The 26,562-nt window shown below is 42.8% G+C and overlaps 2 protein-coding genes across 8 annotated transcripts in view; both read right to left on the minus strand.

The window, feature by feature from the left end:
* MPP4 (MAGUK p55 scaffold protein 4) overlaps window positions 1-21,411 on the minus strand; it is a 57,453-nt gene extending 36,042 nt beyond the window's left edge. Inside the window, exon 1 of the mRNA XM_073306434.1 lies at window positions 21,343-21,411. The gene's annotated coding sequence lies outside the window, so the exon portion shown is untranslated. The remainder of the gene's footprint in view (window positions 1-21,342) is intronic.
* Window positions 20,682-26,562, minus strand: part of ALS2 (alsin Rho guanine nucleotide exchange factor ALS2) — a 65,027-nt gene continuing 59,146 nt past the window's right edge. For all 7 annotated transcript variants that reach the window (XM_073306426.1, XM_073306427.1, XM_073306428.1 and 4 more), the window contains 3 exons: window positions 26,379-26,528; window positions 25,994-26,090; window positions 20,682-22,014 (listed from right to left, as the gene is read on the minus strand). In XM_073306426.1, coding sequence (XP_073162527.1) covers window positions 21,976-22,014; window positions 25,994-26,090; window positions 26,379-26,528 — 286 coding nt within the window. In that variant the 3' untranslated portion in view covers window positions 20,682-21,975. The remainder of the gene's footprint in view (window positions 22,015-25,993; window positions 26,091-26,378; window positions 26,529-26,562) is intronic.

Consider the following 26,562-nt stretch of genomic DNA (forward strand, 5'->3'; position numbering starts at 1 on the left):
TTCATCTTGGACAATAAAAGTAGGCTTATCGCTACCACACCCTAGTTCTCATGCACTAGTTCAATGCTACAGTGAGCAAGGGAAAGAAGCCATTTAAATCCAAAGTGATTTTCAATTTCATTAAAATTACAAACACTGCTATTAATATAGGCTTTCATCAAACTTACTGTATGAACAGCCTTACAGTATCCCTCTAAAATTTTAGGTATAAAATTATGAAATGTAAAGCGTACACCAAAAACAGCATTAAAAACCAATAAATTCCATTTTTTGTTTTCACTCATAAAAACACTAATTTTTTCCTCAATTTCTCAAAAAATTCCTTCCAACAATCTCTATGATAACATTAAGCCCAATTTACATTTTTATGGGCAGCTTAATACAGCAGTCACGCCTAAAAACTTAGCAACTTTGCCTTCGAGAACTAAGATCCTGATCCTGAAAACACTTATAAACATGCTCAGCTGTACCCAGGTGACATCACTAGAATTGATGGCAAGAGTAAAGTTAAGCATGTGCAGCAGTGTTTGCAAGACTGGGGTCTAAACAGTCTTATCTGAGTATTTGCAAAATAATCTAGACTTGCCTATACTTTCTGTATGGAAAAACGAAGACATTAAAATTAAAATTATTTAGTAATCAAAGGCAAAATTTTCCTCTCTTTAGGGCAGCCCATGATATAAAACCTGAAAATGGTGTTTGATTATGGAAACACTAATACTTTCCACAGCAGCATGAATCATGGCATTCAAAAATGCTTGCAACTTAAACAAGTTCTTTAAACTTTTTTTTAAGTACACAACATATGGGCAAATGAAATCTGTCAAATGATTACATTTTAAATTAATGATTAGACACAATGGACAACACACCCAGACTGAAATCAGAGGAAACTCTCCATTCCATTTCTTTTAGCAATTGTTGCTATAGGGAGACTGGATCAAGGATTTTTAGAACTGGTATTTTACAGTGGCGGAAGAGTGAATCATCTATTCTAGAGAAAACTGAAGTTTTATGTTCAGTTTTTCATTTCCAGCAGCTCAGTGCCATTCATGAATCTGAAGGAACAGGATGAACACACCACATTCAGTCACATGCAATCTATCAGATTTGAAACCTAGGTCTCCAAAAGTAAAAGATCTGTATCAACCTAGTGTGTCTCCTGGACCCTAATATGATCTGTGTCTTCAACAGTGTTCTGCGTAAGGTTTCAAGGTATAGCCAAGATTACAATTATAAAATTAACATTGAAGAAAACCCTTCCACTGAGAAATTCCTATGTTATAGCTCAATCCAAAGGTAATGCCTCTCACAAACATTAATGAATTGCAACACAAAACATTTGAGCAAGGGAACCAATAACAATACTAATGTACAAGTAGTAAATACCATACCAACCTGTTTTAGATATACTGCAGTTTATCTCCTGGATTACCAAGGCAAGAAGGCAGCCATTTTCCCACTACTGTGGATGGGAAATTTATAAGGTACACCAAGAGATTTATTATCATGATCTGCTTATAAAAGCAGAAGGAATTACTGTCACTTTTACTGCACTTCTTAGTGCCTATTTTTGAAAGGTACTTCTTCTCTTGGGTCATGCCCTATCTTGAAAAGGCAGCTGGGATCAGGGAGAGAATTCAGAAGAGATACCCGATTATGGTTTAATCAACGTACTATTGAATATACCCTATTCACCACAAATTTGCCCCATAAGGGAGCAAAGAAAAGTACCATTTTAAACGTTTGGGGATCTGGTAGGTTCTCGTGTACTGCTTGTATAATTCTATTCCAAGAGATGGTAAAGAATAGTCTTTGAAAACATGCCTTATTGTTTTTTTTTTTTTAAAAAAAACATAACCCAGGCTTCCCCCAGCACAGTGTGATTTTCCTACCCCAACAATAATCTGAGCAGTTTCTACTTCATTTCCTCTAATGACTCGAACTATTATTCATACATTTTATACATGCAGAGGTTTTCCCCCCTGTATCTTGTAGGTGCCGGTATTTAATGTTCCTCAATAACTTTGAATCTGTTCCTTTAAGAGTCTGTCTTCCCCTTTGTTAAGCAGAGCTGATCTGCCTAATGCTGGGATTTAAACCAAGGAGGCTATGTAAGACAGATCATTAAATACCTGCTTCCTAAACTACTGAGCCATTAGAAAGAGCAATGCAGAAATCCTTTATTGCAGGGTGGCAGAGTGAAGGAAAGAAAATGCTATATGAAGGAGTAAATGAATTCAGGATAGGAGGACTCCTAGCTTCCATTCATTTCAGTCATACTGAAAACACATTACTAACTGCAGGATTTTGTGATATATTTGCCGTTTAGGTGCAACTGTTCAGACTGGTTCCAAAATGCAAGTGCAAACTGCACCCACAGAAGGGGAGGCAATGTTTCTGTAAACGTACCCCTATAGTCTGTGTGGAGAAGTCCAATTCATTTCTTATTGTGAAAAACTAGTCCTAAACCATTTGTAGCTTGATAACTATTCAGACATTGAAGAAGTGGAGATATGTCTCAACAGCTCTGAACTGGGAATGTGGAGCCAGACTTGAGTGCAATTTATTTTTAAGATTATACTGATAAGACATCCATACCCCATCTGAGAAGAGATTTTCTTGGTTTAAAAAAATCCCTTTATCACACACAGGCTTTCTGGGAACTGCGGTTTACATTGAGAAGTTGAAGCTACACTGCAAAATTTCATTTTGAGTAGTCTAAAAGTTTTAAAGTTATGTAGGATGACCATGCTCATCTCCATGTATTTGTTACCACATATATAAATTTTGTGGTAGCTGGTGAATACGAGACAAAAAATAATGACGTATTTTTATAGAGCCAGTCTTCCATCCTCAGGGATCTCAAAGCACTTTTCAAACTATACAATTCATAAACAATAAAGACCAAACTGTTAAGGCTAGGATTCATTCCTGATTGTACTTTTCCATATTTTGTCCAATCCACATTTAAAGTCTCAAACAATGGGGTTTCTCACTACATGTCCCATGGAGTAGACAGGGGATTCTGAGAACACACATGTGGTAAGGTAAAATATAAACCCTAAAAGGAAGCAGAACAAAAATGTTACAATGCACAATATCACCTTCATTATAAGTTTTCCCAGAAGCCTTGGTCAGGAAGAGAGTTTTGGGGGAGTCTTGGAAGTAGTTCAAGTTTTCTGCCTTCTTGTATTAGGTCCAATAAGAGTACCTTTTATTTCTCTTTATTGAAGTCTAAACTAAAACAAAAACCAAAACAAAAAAACCAAAAACCAAAACAAAACCTTTTCAGCTGTGATAATCGCATTGAAATTCCCACCAGAATTCTGATCCCTCTGCCTCTATTTTCTTGACTATTGTAGTCACCAGCCAAACTTGCATGCTGATGTATTGCCCAATGCATAAGGGAGCAGAGCTACGTGATTATATCCTCTTATGATACAAGCAAGTTGAAAAATACTGCATCTCAATGAAAGGCCCAATTACGTACTCCTTACAACCTACAGGGAATTCTCTTGTGCAAGAAATATTGATATCAATATTTGGCTCCTGAAGGGAAACTCAAGTTTGAGTATTTCTCAGCTAAGGTGAAGTATACACAATAGATATGGCACCCAAACCAAGAAAACCCACATTTGTAGCTATCTGAGGCATATTTTACAGGTTTCCCACTGGGCAGCTACATTTCACTACAGTAAATAATTGTCAAATAATTAAGTATGAGAGGAAAGTGATCAGGAACAGCCAGCATGGATTCACCAAGGGAAGGTCATGCCTGACTAATCTAATCGCCTTTTATGATATTACTGGTTCTGTGGATGAAGGGAAAGCAGTGGATGTATTGTTTCTTGACTTTAGCAAAGCTTTTGACACGGTCTCCCACAGTATTCTTGTCAGCAAGTTAAGGAAGTATGGGCTGGATGAATGCACTACAAGGTGGGTAGAAAGCTGGCTAGATTGTCGGGCTCAACGGGTAGTGATCAATGGCTCCATATCTAGTTGGCAGCTGGTATCAAGTGGAGTACCCCAAGGGTCGGTCCTGGGGCCGGTTTTGTTCAATATCTTCATAAATGATCTGGAGGATGGTGTGGATTGCACTCTCAGCAAATTTGCGGATGATACTAAACTGGGAGGAGTGGTAGATACGCTGGAGGGGAGGGATAGGATACAGAAAGACCTAGACAAATTGGAGGATTGGGCCAAAAGAAATCTGATGAGGTTCAATAAGGATAAGTGCAGGGTCCTGCACTTAGGACGGAAGAACCCAATGCACAGCTACAGACTAGGGACCGAATGGCTAGGCAGCAGTTCTGCGGAAAAGGACCTAGGGGTGACAGTGGACGAGAAGCTGGATATGAGTCAGCAGTGTGCCCTTGTTGCCAAGAAGGCCAATGGCATTTTGGGATGTATAAGTAGGGGCATAGCGAGCAGATCGAGGGACGTGATCGTTCCCCTCTATTCGACATTGGTGAGGCCTCATCTGGAGTACTGTGTCCAGTTTTGGGCCCCACACTTCAAGAAGGATGTGGATAAATTGGAGAGAGTCCAGCGAAGGGCAACAAAAATGATTAGGGGACTGGAACACATGACTTATGAGAAGAGGCTGAGGGAGCTGGGATTGTTTAGCCTGCAGAAGAGAAGAATGAGGGGGGATTTGATAGCTGCTTTCAACTACCTGAAAGGGGGTTCCAAAGAGGATGGCTCTAGACTGTTCTCAATGGTAGCAGATGACAGAACGAGGAGTAATGGTCTCAAGTTGCAGCGGGGGAGGTTTAGATTGGATATTAGGAAAAACTTTTTCACTAAGAGGGTGGTGAAACACTGGAATGCGTTACCTAGGGAGGTGGTAGAATCTCCTTCCTTAGAGGTTTTTAAGGTCAGGCTTGACAAAGCCCTGGCTGGGATGATTTAACTGGGAATTGGTCCTGCTTTGAGCAGGGGGTTGGACTAGATGACTTTCTGGGGTCCCTTCCAACCCTGATATTCTATGATTCTAAGTCATGCCGCAAATAAAGCTCAGGCGCATTTCTGGAGGGATAATGACTTTTGAGAGCAGTGTCTCTTTACAATTTCTGGCAGATCCCTTACTCCTTTGTCCATTAAACTAATGCATAGCTCCTGTTTACAGACCATTTGTTTTAATTGAGAATGGATGTGGGATTGGTCTGAAAGTAAGTGCTGTACATGTTACCTAATTCTGAACTTGCCTTTCGCCTTATGGTCACTGACCTCAGTTTCCATGAAACTTGGGTTGGGAAAGCTGTTGCCTGTTGGTAGCCAGCAGCTGAGTGGGAACTCTTGTGCAGCTGTCAGATACCAGATGTGAATGTCAATAGACAAAAACCAGTTACAGATTTCTGGGCCCTTTTACCTTCTAACTGTAGGTTTCCTACTTTACTTTGAAAGAGAAGGCATCTAAATATCAAAAGTTTCCATCAGCCACTCAGATTCCTCTCTTTCTCACAAGGTTCACTTCATAGGTTAAAAGGTGGCAATTTGCAAAGAGTGTGGCTACAGTGAATACTCACATACCTCAGGGTTGTTCCAGGGTATGAGGCACTAAGCCAAAGCAGAGGATCTTTCAACTTGTGAGACCCATGAAGCCTGACTTTAGTAGATGCTAGTGGTGAAAGATAATCAGGAACCACTAAGGGACAGACACATCCCTTGATCCAAGACAGGCCGTTAAAAAGCAGCAGCAAGCAAGACTCATCCAACCACATGGCCTACCCAGGTAGCTACTAGGGAAAGGAGGATAATTATGATGATATCTTCTACAGGGATTAGCACACGGGTGGACAAACTTTTTGGCCCAAGGGCAATATCTATTTGGAGAATTTATATGCAGGGCCATGAATGTAGGGCTGGGGCAGGAGGTTGGGGGGCAGGAGAGAGTGTGGGGTGTGGGAGGGGGTGCACTGTGCAAGGGGGGTGTGGGGTGTGGCAGGGCGCTCAGGGCAGGGGGTTGGGGTGTGGCAGGGCACAACAGGGGGCTAGGGAGCTCAGGGCAAGGGGTTGGGGTGCAGCAGGGGGCTCAGGTGCAGGAGGGGGTTGGGGTGCAGGGCATGGGGTTAGGGTGCAGGAGCGGTTTGGGGGTGCGGGCTCTGGCCTGGCGCCACTTAGCTTGAGCAGCTCTGGGGTGGCAGCGTCGCGCAGTGGGGCTAAGGCAGGCTCCCTGCCTGCCCTGGCCCCACGCCGCTCCCGGAAATAGCGAGCGTGTCCAGCAGTGGCTCATGGGGGTGGGGTTGGGCAGGCAGCTCCGCCGCATGCTGCCCTGACCTTCAGGTACCATACCCAAACTCTGATTGGCTGCGGTTCCCCGTTCCCAGCCAATGGGAGATGCAGGGGGTGGTGCCTACAGGCCAGGGCAGTGCTTCTGGGAGTGGCGCAAGGCCAGGGCAGGCAGGGAGCCTGCCTTAGCCCCACTGTGCTACGGGGCTGGCAATCCCACGGGCTGGACTGAAAACCCTGACAGGCCCAGATATGGCCCACGGGCCACAGTTTGCCCTCCTCTGGATTAGCAGGTGGGACTCTGCCAATCTGTTCTAGCACTGATATGATCATGTATTCTACAGGTGTCACAGCCCAGAGAGTCTCCTCAACCCAGGATCATAATAAATTAGATGGCAAAGAACTACTAGAATATTTGGCTTATCTCCCTACCAATGTAGCACTGTTCCCAAAAGCATAAAAGTGTATATACATTACACACATTTTAAGAAGTATGCATCACCATAGTATCTGGGTACACCACAAAGTTTGGATGAAAAAGCACATTTCTTCAACAGCAGGATGCAGAACTCCTGCATCTATTGAGCCAACTACCAAGAACAAATACTGGCAGGGAATTAATTCCAAGGGAAATTCTAATACCTACCATTAGTCACATGGGTGCAAATTTACAGAGCTTTCTGAACATGGCCAGATTTGAACTCGGATGAATTTCTACTGAGAACAAATGCCAGAGATGAAGTCCAGACATTCAGAAAATCCTGCCTACATCTCCTGCAAGCTGCCTTGCAATATCAGTGATGCTACTGAGCACTGATGTGGCAGAATATAGAGGAAGAAGATGAGCCAATCTATAAGATTACCAGGACCTAGATAATTTAGCTCTTTGTAGATTACAAATTAGTACTAGGGCAGCGTGAAAAAATGCAAAAACCTTAACTGAAAAAATTAATGAATTGTTTGATGAATATTCAACCAGCTGTAATTATTCACTTCCAGGTGAAATTTAAGGTGTTAAGCAGGCAGTGTATATGCCCGAGAACAGATACAACGTGCTTCCACTGACCTGCCCTTCTCAAAAGTTTCTAATGCTTTGTTAAACAACAAACTAAAACTGGAAAAGTCACTTGATTGCTATGCCTCAGTTTTCCCATTGATGCAATGAGGATAGCATACTTCCCTGACTTTGTAAACTGCTTTGAGATCTACTGGTCAAAGATAATATTACGGTTTTTATATATATAAAATTTTGGATTTACTCTACCCTGTTTTTGACATCAAAAGAGTAAATATTGAGATCTGTTCTTGAAGTTATTCCATGGTGCCACGGTATTGATGTCCACATGCTAAAGTTGCTAATGTAACAAAATATTTGCACATTATTTGCACTGATCTACATTCAGTTACATGTTGACTTCTACTTCCCTCCTGAGCAATTTCCTACTACCGCCACTACATGTATGTAATATTGTTTATATCGGGACAGTTCCACTGTCAAAGAGTCTGCCGATTAGGTAGAGTATTACATAAGGAAATTACGATTTACAGTGCACGTGGAGTTCTGTGAAGCAGTCATCATACTCTCTTTCAGCTGATAATTTGGCCTTGGGTACACAGATCAGCCACAGTTAGTTCATGTTTATTGCTTAAACACATGCTGGCTGACGTATAATAAAGTATGAAAATTAACTCATTGACACACATGGCAAAATCATTCATCATAAGAATGAGATATTAAAAAAGTTTTAAAAAACAAATGCAAAGCAAGGGATATTTGACCAGTCTATTACATTACACACAATAGCAATAAAAGCAGTTAGAAAATTAATCTGGATCTTTACTAGCAGAATAATTACTCATTCTACTGGGTAGAACCTGTCAGTATCATAATGCCTTCTGAAGTTTTGGAAAAAATGCATTTGTTGAAGTCAACAAAATTCTGTTAACAAAAATCACATGATCCTATTTTTATTAAGGAATAACTTTTCCCCTACACAAGTTTCCAACGTCAAATCTTTAGCTAGCAGGCAAAGAACTAAACAGATGTCACAAGTTTAATTAGGGTCCCATTGGTACAAGCCAGATATTTTAAAGACATTTAAATTGGTTTACCTAGAATTATGTCACAGCAACGACATCAAAAACAAATTTCACAGTTGCAGGTGAGAAATGCATCTATGCTGTACAATTTGTCTCTTTCAGCAGAGTGTAAAATTTCTTACCTGTAAATGCTGCAGTATACACCATGTTCCAATCATGTAGAATTGCCACAAGGAAGAATATCTGTGGGCTATTAGTAGCCTAAATCACCTCACCGCCTTAGCTAATCTATGGACATCCTCCCCTTTCTAATCCGCAGAAATCTAACCTTAGAACCAGGGAGAGGAGAAATCTTCTTAACCCTTTTCTTGCATAAAAAGCCTACTTTTAATCATCTTTAACTTATGTAGTTACTTGTTCCCACCAACTTTCCCCAATGGCCAACACACTTGGTTCTTAAGGTCTCTCTGCAGTACCACGCCTGTAAATGCAGATGAAGAGAATATGTAATATTTTAGCTTTGATCTCCTATTACACGCAAGCTGAAATCCTGTAACAAGGAAGAAATACCCAGATTTTAATTTATGAACAAAATGTGGTAAAACAAAATGTGGTAAGACAAGTAATAAAGGGAGAGAATCCCTGCAGGTTAACTCATTTCTTGGTTACCTACAGGAGCATACAATCAAAGCTGCCCCTTACTGCATCAGACCACAAAGGTTGAAAAGAGGAATCTTGTCTGATACACATTTACTCCCAAGAATCTTGTCAGCTAATAATTGAGCCATACATCAGAAAGATCAGAAATAATCCACTCACACATTCAGTTGTTTCCACCAATCAGAGGACAAAACACATTCGCAACATCATTGAGTTGCATAAGGGGATTATAAACCTAAAGCAAGTTATTCAATTCTCAGACTTCACATCAGACAATCGGCACTGTTAGAAATTGCCACATCTTTGCAGGTACAAAGTCCCTTTCACGAGCAAGAAATGGGGAAGGGCTGAGGGGGAACCATTTACTGTCCTTAAATCAGTTGCATTTTAAGGTTAAATTTTTTTTCCTACTTTCTTCCTCACGCTTTAAAAAAACAAATTGGGGCTTTTAATGTGCTTTGAACCACAGGTCAAGGTTAATTGTTTCTACTGAAACTGACATGAATTTTGATCTTCTACAAGAGACACAGGAAAATACTGTTTGTAACGTGATCAGCTGTTGTAGAAGAAAAACCGAACCCTGAATTTAAATCTTGGCAGGTGAGCAGAAGAAGAAAATTATTTCCGTTTATTTTAAATTGTATTTGCTCAAGTCAAATCTGCATGATATTTAGCATGATACACTGTTCCTTTTCAATAGCAATTCTCCCATCGCATGTTTCAACTTGATATTTTCTGTGCACAGAAGTTCTAAAAATTACCTACCTCGAAAATCTACAGCTAGACCAATAATTTACATTGCTGCCTAACCTTTCTTCCTCAGTCATAAGTCTACACAGTATTTGAAAATACTTACTTCTTCTCTTAGGACCACCGCAATTTTATTTTTCAATTGTCACCTATCCCTGACTCCCCCCAAAATATTCAGTATTACATATGGCTAACAAAACCACATTTTAAAGTGAACAATTTTGTTCTCAAAGCATCAAGGGGCCTGATTTTTTTCCCTGTTGAACTCAGTGGCAAAGTTTCAATAGGACAATATCAGACCCATCAACCATACAGAATAGCTTTTGGACTGAAAGGACAACTTCTCAGATACATCCAAAAACTGCGGCCCAGGAAGAAATCTTTCTACAATTATACAAACTAGGATTTCAAGCTGAAACCTTTTGAGATCACTCAAATATTAATGTGATGGTCACATAAATGTCTTGATAAATTAGAAGGAACTATTAAAATATCAGAAGATTGTTAAAATGCACACCATTTCTATATTGTATTGTATTGAATATACAATATATTGTATAATATTGTATCTATATTGAAGTAGTTCACCATTTCTATATTGGCTAAAAAGTCTTGGATGACTTGTATCAAACACCTTCATCTTTTCTCATGTGTACATATAGTAAATATATAGTCACATAAATATGGTAAAGATGTTTAAATAACAACAATATTTTTATTTGGACTTCCCAAGAATGTACTTGTAGAGAAAAGAAAGTAATCCCTTTGGAAACTCCACAAGGCTAAAAACTAATTTTTATCACCATAAGCCAACAGGATTCTGATTAAATAAGTCACTTATAGCATTGGAACCACCAATAAAAGTTTGACCTTCTTCTACTTAAATATAATTTTTTGGGGTGGGAAGGGGATAAGGAGAAAGTAGAGGACAATTGGTTTATAAATGTTTCTACTAAAAAGACATGTATTTAGGATGATTGAAGACTACCTGGGACTTTGTCAGTAACTATAAAATGGAGGAATACTTTCCTCCCTCGGAGGTATTCTGAAAGGATAAATATATAAAAGATTTGAAGCATTGTAAGATCCACTAATGAAAAATGCCATAAGAGCCAAAAATTATTAATTATTATTATAGTTTAAGGAGTCTTTGCTATGTTTGAGAATTTTGCTCTCAAAAAATGAAACATCTTACATTTTAAATAGGTTTTTTTTCTGTTTGTATATAGAGTTGCAATGGTATCTTCTTCCTTTAAAAAAAAAAAATCTATACTGAAACGATCCATAAATACTAGTAGTCATTATATGTTGACTTGTTCAACACAACCATTAGCTTGGGCATCCAGAGTTAAGCATTACAATTTAAGTACCTTGACAAGACTTTAAAATATGGTAGTTGGCTTCAACTGTCCTCCATTTCAAATGTTGTCATCTTATTTTCTGAAGTGCATCATGCAGACCTTGCATCAACCTTATGCTTGGATGGACAGGAATGTCTTTCATCTTCTGGACTTGTACATAAACAGGAAGCCTGCCAGAAGCCTGTCAGTTTTTTGGATTGGCTAGTTAGTTCAGCCATATGAAAAGCCCACTATCTTGCTGAACCTACAGTTCCCTCTAGCCTGAAAGCTCTGAAGTACCTTTACTAGTACAAATATGAGAGAGTGTGTTGTTGTATCTACACAAATATTTTACTCTATCAAGGCTGAGATAACAGCTGAACAGAATTTTGCATTGAAGCTCAATTAATATTTCTAATTGAGTTTGTACACATATTTGGCTTTATTGTGATATTCTTTATTGACACCTTGTTTGGTATTTTCCCAGAAAAATGTTCACACCCAAGAGGAGAAGAAACAAAAGCACAAAATTTGCAAACAATATTGGTCTCTGCTAACCATAATCAAGAATGGGTGTATAAAAATAGATTACTGTAAATGCTAAACAACAAAAGTTTTGTCCATCTAGAAATTGATTTGCATCAGGCACTGCAAATTCTATAGGCTGGTAAAATGGAGATTCAGGTATATCAATTGCACCCAGGCTGGGAACATTTGGATTTTGTTGTAGCATGCTTTTTTTCAGTGTAATCTTAGGTAAGCAGGTGAGCTGTTGATGAACAGACAGTATAAGATAGGCAGATATATTGATAACAAATAAAGGATCAGCAGTATCATGATAAAGTTTTGAAGTACAGAGAGGAAATACAGGTATGTCTCTGAGGAAGGATTAGGGAGACAGTATGTATAGGAATGTGAAACGGAATAGCCCTTTATAAACATTGAGCCAAATCCTGCCCTCTGATGCATGTATGTGGCTTCCCCTGAAGTCTGCATGGGGAGGGGGGAAGAGAGGAGTTTGGCCTTATTTAGAAAAGCATGACAACAAAATGGGGGGGACTTTTCATTGCATAGAAAGACGGGAGGTGGTCAGGTTTTGTCAAGTTTTCTAAACTTGTTTTTAACAAGTTTTTGCAGACTTTAGTGGTTTAATGTCAGCTCTGCTTCCCTATATTTACTATAAATGTTTGGACTTCACACCTGTCAGAAGATGGCAGATCAGTAGCCCCACTTCCTCTGCTGGTAAGATTCTTACAAAGCGGTATAAAGTAACCTTCCCACATTTTCCACCTCCCCATTCCCAGCACTTATCTTGCTTTCAGCCGTTAGATGGGGACCTTTCTCTAGGAAGTAAGAATAATCAAATAGTTACCTTGGGGGAGGAGAGGCAGGGGACCTCTATATTGATGCAAAATAATATTAAACAAACTACTTTTATTTTGTTTAAGTCATTACAAACTTGTTTGCACCTTTGCTGAATATTGATATAGCTACACCAGTGGTATAGCCAGAATATTTAGAAATGTAACAATATACATCTATAGCTAATTATATTACAAAATGTTAAAGCTAATCAAAGAAATTCCAGAAGGGTTCTGCTTTTATCTCCCAAGGACAAGCAAAGAAACCCTTTGACTAAATAGTGGGAGCCAGGTCCAGGAGGTGCCAGAAGAGAAATAATTAGGAAGAGTTGGCCTACCATCTCTTGTTCCTCGAAACTAAAACTAAATATTTTTAAATTGTTTTTAAAACAAAGTAACTTGGCATCATCAGCAGCAATCCCTTGATTTGAGGATGATCTCTACCACGGATTTATATATGGGTCCTGAGACAACTCAGGAGTCTGATCCTGGAACCACAGATCTGCTCTCAATAGGTACAGATATTTCCTGGTGGGCTAGCTGCCAGCTGGGAGAAAGTTTTCTTTTTCCATCCTTCTCTCTCTCTTTTCAGCTTTGAAGGCAAGGCACTTCTCTTTGAAATGGGCCACAGCCTGATGGAGGACATGGCACCACTGGGGTTGGTTGGTGGCATGCTCTCCCAGCTTGTGATGTCTACATCAGTTGTCTTGATACACTTTGTAGCATTTCCTTTGACCACCATGGGTGAGCTGAGAGTAAAAGGACTTGTTTTGGGAGGTGAGACTCTGGCATCCGCACAAAATGTCCAGCCCAGCAGAATTGGTGCATGAGGATCATTGGTTCAATGCTGGGGAAAATGGCTTCAGCGAGGATGCTGGTGTTAGTGCAGTGATCTTCCCACTTGATGTGAAGGAACTTCCGAAGGCATCATTGTGGGTACCTCTCCAGACTCTTGAGGTGCTGTTGAAAGGTTTCACATCCATAAAGGAATATAGGAATAACAACTGTCTTATAGACCTGGATCTTGGGGTCCTGCCGTAGGTAATGGTCTGAAAACGCACTGGAGTAATTTCCCAAAGGAAGCACTTGCGCACTGGATCCTGTGCTGGATCTCGCTGTCGATTTTTGCATTTTCTGGAAAGGAAAATCTGCAGAGGACATGTGCATTCATGGTGTCAGTTTTGCAATTAGAAATAGTTTGTCAGTCAGCTTACAGTAAATTTTCATGCAACAATTTAAAACTAAACTTTTCAACCTCGCACCATTTAGGGACAATAGCAACACTGCCACGGGGTGTGTGTGTGTGTGTGAAGACAGACAGACAGACAATGCCAAGTATTTTTCAACACTTTTCAAAATTCATTTTTAAAATACATTTTAATTTTAGGAAATATTAACTGTAGCCAAATAAAGCCCTGATTAATTTTCTATTGAAATCAACAGGTGCAAGATAAAACAGTTACTTACCTGTACTGTGACTTGTTCTTCAAGGTGTTATGCAGATGGGTATTCTATAGTGTGCACACGCCCAGACAAATCTGGAGAATTTTACCTACCAGTAGGGGCAGCATTTGCACCCTGTGGCCCTAGCCCCTCCCCAGTCTATAGGAGAGCAGTACCACCCAGACCCTCCTCAGTTCCTTCACACTGAATATTAAAAGTACGGACTCTGAGGCAGGGGAGACAGAGGGTAGATTGTGGAATGGAATACATGTCTACATCACATCTCAAAACAACAACAGTTACAATACAGGTAAGTAACCATTTTTTCTTCTTTGACTAGATGCAGCCATGTATTCCATGTAGGTGACTCAAGCAATACTAGCAGGAGGTGGGGCTCTGAGTCTATTTAAACAAGGACTGCAGGATTGCCTTCCCAAAGTTTTCATCTGATCCGGATGCAGTAATAATGGCATAGTGGTCTGTAAATGTATGCACAGAGGACCAAGTGGCAGACCTGCAAATATCCAATATAGGAACCTCACTTACAAAAGCCATCGACATTGCCGGGGCCCTTGTGAAATCATCTTGCACCTTTTGAGGAGGCATAGTCTGAGCTACTTTGTATGCTGTCATGATACAAGGGAGTTATCCACCTTGAAAGAAAGAGAGTCTGTGAAGAGAGCGCGCTCACCCCTTCATTCAGTCCGCATATGAAACAGGCGGATGAGATGAATGGCAATGTTTAGTCCTATCCAGGTAAAAAGCTAAAATATTGCATGACATCCAGTGTGTGAAGATGCTGCTCACCTGGGCTTGAATGTAGCTGAGGGAAAAAACACTGCTAGATATAGAACTTGATTCATGTGAAACCGAGAAGCCACTTTAGATAAAAAGCTTAGGGTGCAGAGCAACAGGGTTACTTTGTCTTTGGAAAATTGCATGTAAGGAAGCTCTGCCATCAAAGCCTGCAACTCTCACACTATCCTTGCAGATGTTACCACCAAAGGGAAAGCAATTTTCTGACACACAAGGGAGAAAAGTTGCCAGAGGCTCAAATGGAAGTCCCATGAGAGCCATTAAGACAGCATTAAGGTCCCACAAAGGAACCAGTTCTTTAACCAGCACGTGGAGATGAGTGTTGCCTTTCAAGAACTTCACTGGCATGGAGTTTGAAAACCACTGACTTCGCATGGATGGGTGGAAGACCTGCTGCCAGATGCCAGCCAGAATTGCTGCCAGATTCACTCTCAACAAACTAAGTGCAATACCAGAAGACTAAAGGTATAGCAGGTTCTCCAAGATATTCTGAATACAAACCAGCATCAGTTGACCTCCCCAGGCTAACAATATATCCAGAATTGCTTCCATTTGGCCAAACAGGACACTCGGGTGGAAAGCTTTCTACTATTAAGCAAGATTTGCCAGACAGCCTCCAAACATCATTCCTCCTCATTTCAGCTTGAGAATGACTTGAGGGATGATCAGAATTGGAAGAAAAGTTTACCAGAGTGCTGATTCCCAGCTCAGGTGAAAGGCATCAGTTGGAGCCTGGACTGAGATCCCCTCTAGAGCAAAACAGACAGCATTTCTTATTGTTTCATGAGGCAAACCAGGCCAATCATCAATATGCCCCAAACTGTCAAGATGTACTGCAGGATGCTGGACTTCAGAGACCACTCGTGATTCAAGGAGAAATTTCTGCTGAAGTGGTCTGCAAGGTAAATGATTGGCCACAGGGGTAATGTTTTCCCTAGCGCAAAACTGCCAGACCCTTATCATGTCTTGACACAGCATGCTGCAGAGTGCTCCTACATCTGTTCACATAATACATCACGGTGGTACTGTTGGTAAGGATGTGCACTGCCTAGTCCCTGATGTAATCTTTAAGGGCGTTACAGGCACTGTATTTGGCACAAAGCTCCAGAAAGTTGATATGCAGAGAAGCTTCCTGTTCCAATCAAGGCCTTGAACTTTCAACAATCCCAGATGCACTCCCCAACTTATTAAGGAGACATTGGTGTCCAAAGTCCTGGTTGGTGGAGATTCAGAAGGGAACACCCTAACACCCATTGCCCTGAACCATCCAGCACTGTAAGGAGCTCAGGATTGGCAGGGCAGGTCAGACCAGTCTGTCCAAGGGACGACGGTTCGGATGATAGACCAACTTCAGCAACATTTGAAGAGGACGAAGGCACAACCTAACATATTGGTTACCTGTGTGCATGCAGCCATACGCGCGCTGTGGTTGAGGGTTGAAACTGCACTCCCAGACATACACAGCGAACCCATGTGGAATTGGTCAGTCGGCAGAAATGCTCTCGAACTCAGTCTATAATGGCCCCAGTGAACTTGATTCTGCAGAAGTAAAGAAACAGATTGATAGAGCCAGAAGAGTTCCCAGAAGTTACCTACTACAGGACAGGCCTAACAAAGAAAATAACAGAACGCCACTAGCCGTCACCTTCAGCCCCCAACTAAAACCCCTCCAACGCATTATTAAGGATCTACAACCTATCCTAAAGGATGACCCAACACTCTCACAAATCTTGGGAGACAGGCCAGTCCTTGCCTACAGACAGCCCCGCAACCTGAAGCAAATACTCACCAACAACCACATACCACACAACAGAACCACTAACCCAGGAACTTATCCTTGCAACAAAGCCCGTTGCCAACTGTGCCCACATATCTATTCAGGGGACACCATCACAGGGCCTAATAACATCAGCCACACTATCAGAGGCTCGTTCACCTGCACATCCACCAATGTGATATATGCCATCATGTGCCAGCAATGCCCCTCTGCCATGTACATTGGTCAAACTGGACAGTCTCTACGTAAAAGAATAAATGGACACAAATCAGATGTCAAGAATTATAACATTCATAAACCAGTCGGAGAACACTTCAATCTCTCTGGTCACGCGATCACAGACATGAAGGTCGCTATCTTAAAACAAAAAAACTTCAAATCCAGACTCCAGCGAGAAACTGCTGAATTGGAATTCATTTGCAAATTGGATACTATTAATTTAGGCTTAAATAGAGACTTGGAGTGGCTAAGTCATTATGCAAGGTAGCCTGTTTCCTCTTGTTTTTTCCTACCCCCCCCCCCAGATGTTCTGGTTTAACTTGGATTTTAACTTGAAGAGTGGTCAGTTTGGATGAGCTATTACCAGCAGGAGAGTGAGTTTGTGTGTATGGGGGTGGGGGGGATGTGAGAACCTGGATTTATGCAGGAAATAGCCCAGCTTAATTGTCATGCACATTGTGTAAAGAGTTATCACTTTGGATGGGCTATCACCAGCAGGAGAGTGAATTTGTGTGGGGGGGTGGAGGGTGAGAAAACCTGGATTTGTGCTGGAAATCACTTTAGATAAGCTATTACCAGCAGGACAGTGGGGTGGGAATAGGTATTGTTTCATATTCTCTGTGTATATATAAAGCCTGCTGCAGTTTCCACGATATGCATCTGAAGAAATGAGCTGTAGCTCACGAAAGCTTATGCTCTAATAAATTGGTTAGTCTCTAAGGTGCCACAAGTCCTCCTTTTCTTTTTGATTCTTTGAGTTGGAACCAATGTTGACTTCCCACTATTTAAGACAAGACCTAAAGGATGAACTAAACATGAGAGAGAATGTCTTCTCTGGACTTGCCCCTCAGTAACTAATTGTTCAGATATGGAAAGAAGTTATGAATTGCCCTCCTACTAAGGTATGTTGCCATCACAATCATACATTTGGTAAAAACCCAAGGAACAGAAGACCAACCAAAAGGGAGCACGGTGTACTGATAGTGCCAGTCCATCACAACAAACTGGAGAAATCTCCTGTGGCTCAGAATTGCTATGTGGAAATAAATGTCCTGAAAGCTCAGGGCATAGGTGCCGACTTCTGCTCCCACTGGTGGGTGCTGGACTCCCCTCTGCCCCTGGCTCCACCCTTGTCCCGTCCCCATTCCAACCCCTTCCCCAAAGTCCCCACCCCAACTCCGACTCCTTCCCCAAATCCCTGCCCTGGCCCTGCCTTCCCAGTCTCCTCCCCTGAGCATGCCATGTTCCCACTTCTCCCCCTCCCTCCCAGCATGCCGGTGGCGAGCAGGAAGCGCTGGGAGGTAGGAAGAGGAGCGGGGATGCGACATGCTCAGGGGAGGAGGCGGAGAAGGAAGTGGGGAGCTGGGGGGAGGAGCTTGGCTGCTGGTGGGTGTAGATCACCCACTAATTTTTCCCTGTGGGTGCTCTAGCCCCGGAGCACCTACAGAGTCAGTGCCTATGGTCAGGGCAGCAAAATAGTTACTGTGATATAACATAGGGAATATAGTTGCCAGGGTGACCATAGGGAATCTCACATATCAGATGTATTTGTTGACAGAGGTGGAAGACCCACCTTCAATGCTCTTTCCTGGGATGGGGTGTAGAAGAACTACAGGGCCTCCAGCAGGAGGCCACGAAGGGCCAGGCACACCCCATCACAGGGACAGGTATCGTTTACTGCATGTTTTGCCAAGGGAGGCAATGAAGCAGAAACACTCCAGGTGGCCTTTGCAGGATCCAAGAGATCCTCATTTATCAGGAGGGCTACTCTCTCTCTAGAGCGAATGACTGGACAATATGCAACAGCTTATGCATAGTCTCCAGCAGAAAATTCAGCCTGAATGCCTACGGTGGTGGCCATATGCCTAAGGAGATACTGATATGACTTAAAGTCCTCAGGCATCGAGGGAAAGCCCAGCACAATAAAGTCATCCAGAGAGGATGAAGAAGTGGTTTGCTGAGTCAATGATGGGTCCTGTTCTTGAACCCCAGGATCCATTTGGGATAACCCTGGAAGCCCAGAGGGAACAGGCTCAGCAGTTGCTTGTAACTGATCTGAGAAAGGGAACCCCCAATGGGACTGGCGATCTCACTGTGGAGTGGGTCTAAGAATGGGACCTCAAAGATCTGGGAACTTCAAAGGAGGATACTTGGCAAACAGATATGGCTTTGGTGGCCAGTAGGCACCAGGCCAAACAGCTCTTCTCCTGACTGAGAGAACAATGCCATTCTCCATACCAATGGTGATCCGAGGATAGTCTCTAGTGCTTATCAGGGCAACAAAGGGGAATACAACCCTGATCTGGATCTCAAGGAGTCTCAGAGATTCAGAGACAATGAAGGAACCAGCCCCGACGGGGCAAGCCAACAACTGGACTCATCCAAACTGCAACACAGGGGCGGCATCAATGCCAATGAGGGAATATAGAGTCGGCATTGGCAGAACCAAGTGAGATACGCTCTCATCCAATATTAGGAGGCAGTACTGGCACAGAGTCCAAGGGCAGTACCAAACTTGATAATGGGATCAGCTGCTATGGCAGTGACAGAGCCGAAGGGCACACCAGCATTGAGGGAGCCTTTGGTGTTTGACACAGCGTCAGCCTCAATTCCAGTCTGGGACCAGGGCAGTGAGAGCTGTGGTGCCGACAAAACCAATAGCTCTGCAATGCATCCAGAAGGTTCCAAGGGCACAACAGAGGATGAAGCAGTAGAAGCTCTAATACTGGAAAATTTTCCAGTGACTGGGCTTGGTGTGTGCATACACCTACATTGGAATGGACATGTGCAAGCACTTGAAGAAAACTCCTGAACTAGTGGAGAGTCAGACACAGCAGGTCAGATGCCGCTCAATATGCCACCAGCATCAAAACAGTAGGCACTGGTGCAGACGTGATCAGTACTGGACTCAAGCGCCCCGTCGCCAGAACTAGTGTTGACAGTATGGGCTCTTCCTGATCTTAGCGTTGTACCAGAGAGCAGTTAGACAGACCTACTCCATCCCACATGACAGAAGCAGCATGGTGCCAGTGAGTATTCCTTTTAGAAGATGAGGAAGCATCTCCCCAAGCCGTGGAGTTGTTCCAGTTAGTCTTATGGGACCTCTTCCTCATTGCACCAGTGGGGGGAGAGTAACTCCTCTTCCTCTTACGGGGAACACCAGAGTCCGAAAGTGGAGGAGCATCACTTCCTCATCTGATCAGTGGTAGTCTTTGGAACTGGATCTCAGTGCTGAAGCGGGTCTCATGGCCTGCTCCCGAAGGTGCTGCTTCAACCATAAAAGTCATTCACCCAAGTCCTCTTTTTGAATGATTTACAGACAGAGCACCACTCCTTAACGTATTCCTCACCAACGCACAACAAAGCACCTTGCGTGGGAATCGAGTACAATGCCTCAACCCTGGTGAGGGCACCACACAGAGCAGCCAACTACTCTAACACTAAACTAAACCTAACGTACTACTATTATCTAGAGAAAAAACTCAGAAAACGGAGATCAAAAACATGAGGTGAAAACACCGCACAGATCTTGGACTCTAGCTGCCAGGAGAGGGGCTAGGTCCACAGGGTGCGAGAACCACCCCTACGGGTACTGCTCAGCAAAGTTCTCCAGCTTTGGTGCTATGGGCATGCGCACAACCACATGGAACACAGCTGAATCTACTCAAAGAAGAGATGGTTGTAAGATCATTTTTAAAAAAAAAAAAAAAAAAAAAAGTAAGCCAAAACAAAAATCCATACACTGCAGTCTTCCTCCCCGAAAGCTCCTGTCCCTTAAGAGGTTTTTGAAATTCAGTAGGAAACACGTTACTTGGATCAAAAATAGTTATTTTAATTATTAAATATTTTCTCTGCAAGTACATCTTTGATAACAATCATTTGTATTAAAGAGACACCTTTTAAAAAAAAGATATTAGTGGGACTCTAGAGATAGTTCCTTTATCATCTCTGAGCAGTTAGGTGTTAAATGACATTTTAAATAGACTCTTGCTATACCTTTTAATTTTCTTTTTTCCAACCATCCACAAAAACAGTCTCAAAGACAAATACTCTTTACTTTATTATGAAAAGTGCTACGTTACAGTCACTGCTCCCAACAGCATTTCAATGAACAGTTTTGTTTCTGTTTTTTAAAGGGTCAACACACAAGCCATGATTCTGATTTCAAAAATCGATTTAGCCTTTGCTATGCTAATTCAAGGTAAGTCATGAGAAAATTTCATATATCTCCCACTTTTCTGTCAGACACGGTAAAGAACAGCACCCATTGTATCCAAATGTTCACTGGCATTATTTGTATAAATCAATATAAATGTAAACCACAAAAGAACATGCACACACACAAAAACCCAAACACTGAGATTAAGTTTTTGTTTTACAATACCTTTGAGAATGTAACAGTGAGTTTTCCCTTGCTAAGTAACTACAACATAATGGAGGGAGTCAAAAATCTCAATCCAAATCTAGTGTCACTTAGTTTAAAACATATTCTCATTCTCCTGCACCATGGACTTCACAAGACAACTGTTCCAAAAACAGCCTGCACATTGTTCATCCTTGGGCCTTAGAATGCAAGGCTAGGAACAATTAAACTAATAGCTCTGCAAAAAAACTTTAGAAGTACCAAATTCAGCAATGAAATTCAAACCTGCTAGTGCTTTTTGTTTATGAAGTTAATTAAATAAAAAGGATATGTTCTTACCACTACAGATGTAAAGGAGCCCATGTCAATTTGATCATTTCCATAACAGCAACTAAGGGCTGCTTTCAGCAATCCTGCTACAAATGATTCAATCAGAACCCTTCCAGACAGATATTCTGTAAACTGCCTATTATAAATACTAACATAGCAACTTTTCTTTTTTCCCTTTTCCAGAAACAAACATAGTTAGCAGCTTAATTCAGGAAGACACAGAGTGGTTCTATGATGCAATGTAATCCTTTCAAAGGAATCTGTGGTCAGTGCAGGTAGATTCAGGAAAACCAGAAACCCATTGTCTAAGAAGCCATATGCCCAGACTATTCTTTGCATATGAACTCCAAGTTGATGTCATGCCTTTTAAAAACACTGCTAATTTGGGAAGAACAAACAATCCCTCCTTTAGACCAGCAAATAGTCTCTCTTCTTGGAAACTGTTGGACAGGCCAAGTTTAAGTATTACTTTTCTGCTTCTGTCATTTCCTCTAGATGGCCTCAGTACTTGGTTTTTTCAATCTTTATATGAGTTCAGAAGCAATATCCACATATCTCTGTTGTAAGTGCCATTCTAAGGAACATGGATGTTGCTGAAGCTCCACTCAGTAGATACTCATCTACTTTGGTTGCAGAGGCGATCTAGGTCAGCTTTTCATGTTGAATCTGGTAGTAACAAGCCTGAATTGAAACAAAATTCAGTTCAATTTTAAAATACTACTTTCCATGATTTCCCCCTCCCCACCTCCTCCAGTTAACCTACAAAATGTGCTACATATATAGGTTTAATTCCCGCCCCCCAAGAAGCCCAGGAAGTTAGACTTTCTGTGATCAGTTGTGCAGTGACAACATTCACTGTGTGGCAATCTTGTGAAATGTCATGAAGTATCGGGGGAAGGTCTGAGCTTTTAAGTTCAAATTGTGTTTAACTCCTCATGGAGTGGGAGGATAGTTTGGGACTCCTGATACTCAGACATTACAATGAAACGTCCTAGGAGTAGCTAGAAAAAAGAACTAGCTTAGGCAGCCATTCAGTTCCAAAAAACTGTTTCATATATAGTTTAGGTGGGTAGCAACTGGAAACTTTGGGAAAATACTCATACCAATGGCAACTCCCCCCCCCCCCAATTAGCTACCTTTTTGTCATGATTATTCTTTGAGATGTGTTACTCCATGTCCATTCCATTCTAGGTGTGCACATGCCCACGTGCATAGTTGTTGGAGATTTTTGCCTTAGTGGTATCCATAGGGTTGGCTGTGGTGCCCCTTGAGTGCTGTGCTCATATATCAGTACATCAGGCACTGCCAGCCCTATGGCCTCTCAGTTCCTTCTTGCCGGCAACTTCAATAGAGGGGCAGGAGGGCGGGTAATGGAATGGACATGAGCAACACATCTTGAAGAACAAGATACGAAAAAGGTAGGTAACCGTTTTTTCTTCAAGTACTTGGCTCATGTCAATTCTATTCTAAGTGACTTACAAGCAGTGTCCAATGGAGGTGGGCTCAGAGTTCACGGTCACGCAGCTTGCAACACTGCTCTGCCAAACCCAGTGTTGTCTGAAGCTTGCCGAGTGCATAATGAGACGCGAACATCTGGACAAGTGTCCAGGTAGCGGCTCTACAGATCTCTGATTAGAACCTGTGCCAGGAAGGCTGTTGGTGACCTCTTTTCCCTGATCAAGTAAGCCATCATGAGTGCTGGCAGAGGCACATTTGCCAGCTCTAGCAGTAAGCGGATGCAGGCAATGATCCAGGATGAAATCCTTTGAGTAGACACTGCGCGACATCTCATTCTGTCTGCCACCGCCACAAACAGTTGCATCGACCTACGGAACAGCCTTTTCCTGTCTACATAGAAGGCCAATGCCCTCCTGACATCCACAGCGTGCAGCCTGCACTCATCATCTGATGTATGAGGCTTTGGAAAGAAGACAAGTAAGCATATGTGGTAAGTATATGTCCTGGCCAGTATGAAACTGGGAAACAACCTTGCGTAGAAACACCAGGTGTGGTCGCAGCTGGACCTTATCCTGAAGAATACCATACAGGGCAGTTCTGAAGCAAGCACCCTGATCTTGGACACCCTGCGGGCCAACGTTATTGCAACCAGCAACAAAACCTTCCAGGAGAGAAGCAGGAGAGAGCAGGAAGCCAGGGACTTGAAGAGGGGACCCATGAGTCTCGACAGCATGAGATTCAGATCCAAGAGAGGAACGGGATCCTAGACATGCAGGTAGAGATGCTCCAGACCTTTCAAAAAACGGGTTGTCATATCATGAGTGAAGACTGACCTGCCTTGGAATGGAGGGTGGAAGGCCGCAATAGCGGCTGGGTGGACCCTGATTGATGACAAGGACAAACCCTGAAGTTTGAAGTGCAGAAAATAATCTATGACCTCCTGCAGGGAGGCCTGCGAGGCCCAGATATGGCATTCCGAGGCCCAGCACATGAACCTTTTCCATTCGGCCAAGTAAGCCACTCTGGCGGAGGGTTTCCTGTTACCTACCAAGACCTGCTGAACGTGGGCCGAGCATTCTCGTTGGTCCGAGTTTAGCCATACTGTCAAGTGTAGCGCCTCCAGGTTCAGGTGCAGAAAGCTGCTGTGGTTCTGGGACAGCAGATCTGGCCAGAGGTGCAGCTGCAGCGGGGCAGCTACTAAAAGGTTCGGCAGCATGCCAAACCAGTGCTGGTGAGGCCAGACAGGGGCTATTAGTATAACCACCCTGTCCTGCTTGATCTTCACAAGGAACCTGTGAATTAACGGCACTGGCTGGAAGGCATATATTAGAGCCCCTGAGAAACCCATCTGACAGGGAGCCCCTCTCCATCCCTCAGAGTGAACAGAAGACATGGCATTTCGTGTTCTGCCTGGACACGAACAGGTCCACCCGGGGAGTCCCCCTCCTTTGGAAGGATTATACTAACCCTCTCTGGATGGAGTGACAACTCGTGGCGAGACAAGAAGATCCTGCTGAGGTGATCTGCTAATATGTTCCTGGTCCTGGTCAGGTGCGTGGCTACCAGATGAATGGCGTGCGGCACACAAGTCCCAAAACGCAGAGAGCTTCTTAGCAAAGGGCTGATGACCTGGCTCTGCCCTGCCTGTTGATGTAATACATTGCGGTGGTATTATCTGTCAAGATCTGCTCTACCTTGCCCTTGGGTGGGGTGGGGTAAGAAAGCTTGGCAGGCCAGATGAGCCACTCTGAGCTCCCTGATGTTGATATGGAGGGTGAGCTTGTCCCGCAACCAATGGCCCTGGGTGCTGAGCTTGCCCAGGTGGGCTCCCTAGCCCAGGTCTGAAGCAATGGAGACCAGGGTCAGCGACGAGGCTGCAAAGGGAACTCCCTCCAATACCAACCCGGGGTCCAGCCATGCTACCAAGGTAGTGCCATAGAAGTCAACGCAGCCTCTGCTGCCCAATCATGCCGTTGTAGTCTCGAAGAGGGGCTAAACTGCCCTTCTGTGCTGGAGGAATCCCCTTCTGGTAACCACGATAGGGCCATTGGCCCCTGTGTTTGTCTGCTGGCTGTTGCCACTGGAGATTGGTGCTTGGGATGGGAGGACTGTTGCTGGTGTTGGAGGACTGGTGATGGGGCGACCGGTATCGTGACGGAGAGTGCTCCCATGGAGTGGGTGACTTAAGATCTGTGCTGAGAGGAAGACCGGCAGGAGGGCGAACGGCACTTGAGGCAGCTGCTGTGGGGGTCACTTACAAGCATAGGCCTGTTAAAGTCCACACAGGGCTTAAACCTGGGGACCAGGTCATGCCCCGCCTGGGACGAAGTCCCCGATTGGACTCTAACTTCTAACTACACTTAACAAATACTTAACACTAACTACTATAAACAGCTATTTACAAGGCCTTAAGGCTCGAAGTCAGAAGAGGAGAAACCGTGAGCCCTTGCTATGCAAGGAAAGGCGCTCCAACTAACCACCACGGGCGGTAAGAACGAACTGAGAGGTGTAGGGCCAGCGGCTCCTCATATACACCGATGTATGAGCACAGCACTCCAGGGGGTGCCACAGCTGACCCTATGGATACAGCTAAGGCAAAAATCTCTGATGACCGCACACCTAGAATGGAATCGACATGAGCAACACATCTTGAAGAACCAGACAGACAGATTGTGTTGTTACTAATTTAACAAAAATAAGATTTTTTTTTATATTTCACCTAGAATTTTAACTGCAGTGTTCACCTCCCCTCTGCTGCACCAGGACATAAAAGCAATCCCACTTCCAACTTCCACACTTGGAACCCTTGCACACTAGAACAGAACATCAATTGTTACCATACACTAGAGAGCTCAGTAATCACAGGAGCCACATGTTCAAATCTCTTTATACCAGGAATCTGATTTTTCTGGTGACAGAGAGATCAGAACCAGCACACTAAGTTTAAGTCTGAGCAACATGAAGTGATTTTGTACATGTACATGCGATTTTATTAATAACCAGCATTAACAGGGCTTTGTTACCTAGAAATTTTATCAGTGGGTGGTGCTAGAAGTGGTTGAAAGAATTTGTTGCTAACTTTCATTGAAATTTAAATTGGCTTAGTTGTGGCCATTGCCATAGGAAGAGTACAAAGATTATTAGCTGCCAGAGAAAGGAGAATAGGAATTTTAGACAGTTGATGTGTACATTTCGTACTCACCTTCAGAGTAGTGAACATGATGCCTTGTTCCCCATGCTGGAGATACGGATCCATCAGGTCCTCAATCAAGTGTACCTCAGACCCCAAATTCCTTATCCTGTCACATGAGGAAAAGTCACTATTATATTTTGTTCTAGCCTTGTATACTTTAAGAATCTTTTTTAAAGGGGCAAAATGTTTTTTCCAGCCTTTTTCTCAGAAATGGCTGAACTGTTTTAGCTGAACTAGTTAGGGTTGCTAACAGCTCTATCTGCACTAACAGACTACCTTAAGACCCTCCAGCTGTACTGAATACAGTTCTATTTCAACTTTAATAAACCATTCCCATTCAGGAAACAATTTTAGTTGGTCTTGGGTTCTCTCACAATACTTTAAAACCGCTCACCTGGCTCGTAGCACCACATAGAGAAAAACAGGAAATAAGTCATCCATTGACCACAAGAAGTCTTCCTGAAGAGTGTCAAGCACACTCTGAGAGATCTCCTCAAAAGTCTGCTGGATCACCTTCAGTTTGTCAGATGGGGTAAAGGTTGTACTATTGGGAAAGGAAACCATCAGGATTACAATGA

This window comes from Lepidochelys kempii, chromosome 11 (assembly GCF_965140265.1).
Source record: "Lepidochelys kempii isolate rLepKem1 chromosome 11, rLepKem1.hap2, whole genome shotgun sequence".
NCBI lineage: Eukaryota > Metazoa > Chordata > Testudines > Cheloniidae > Lepidochelys > Lepidochelys kempii.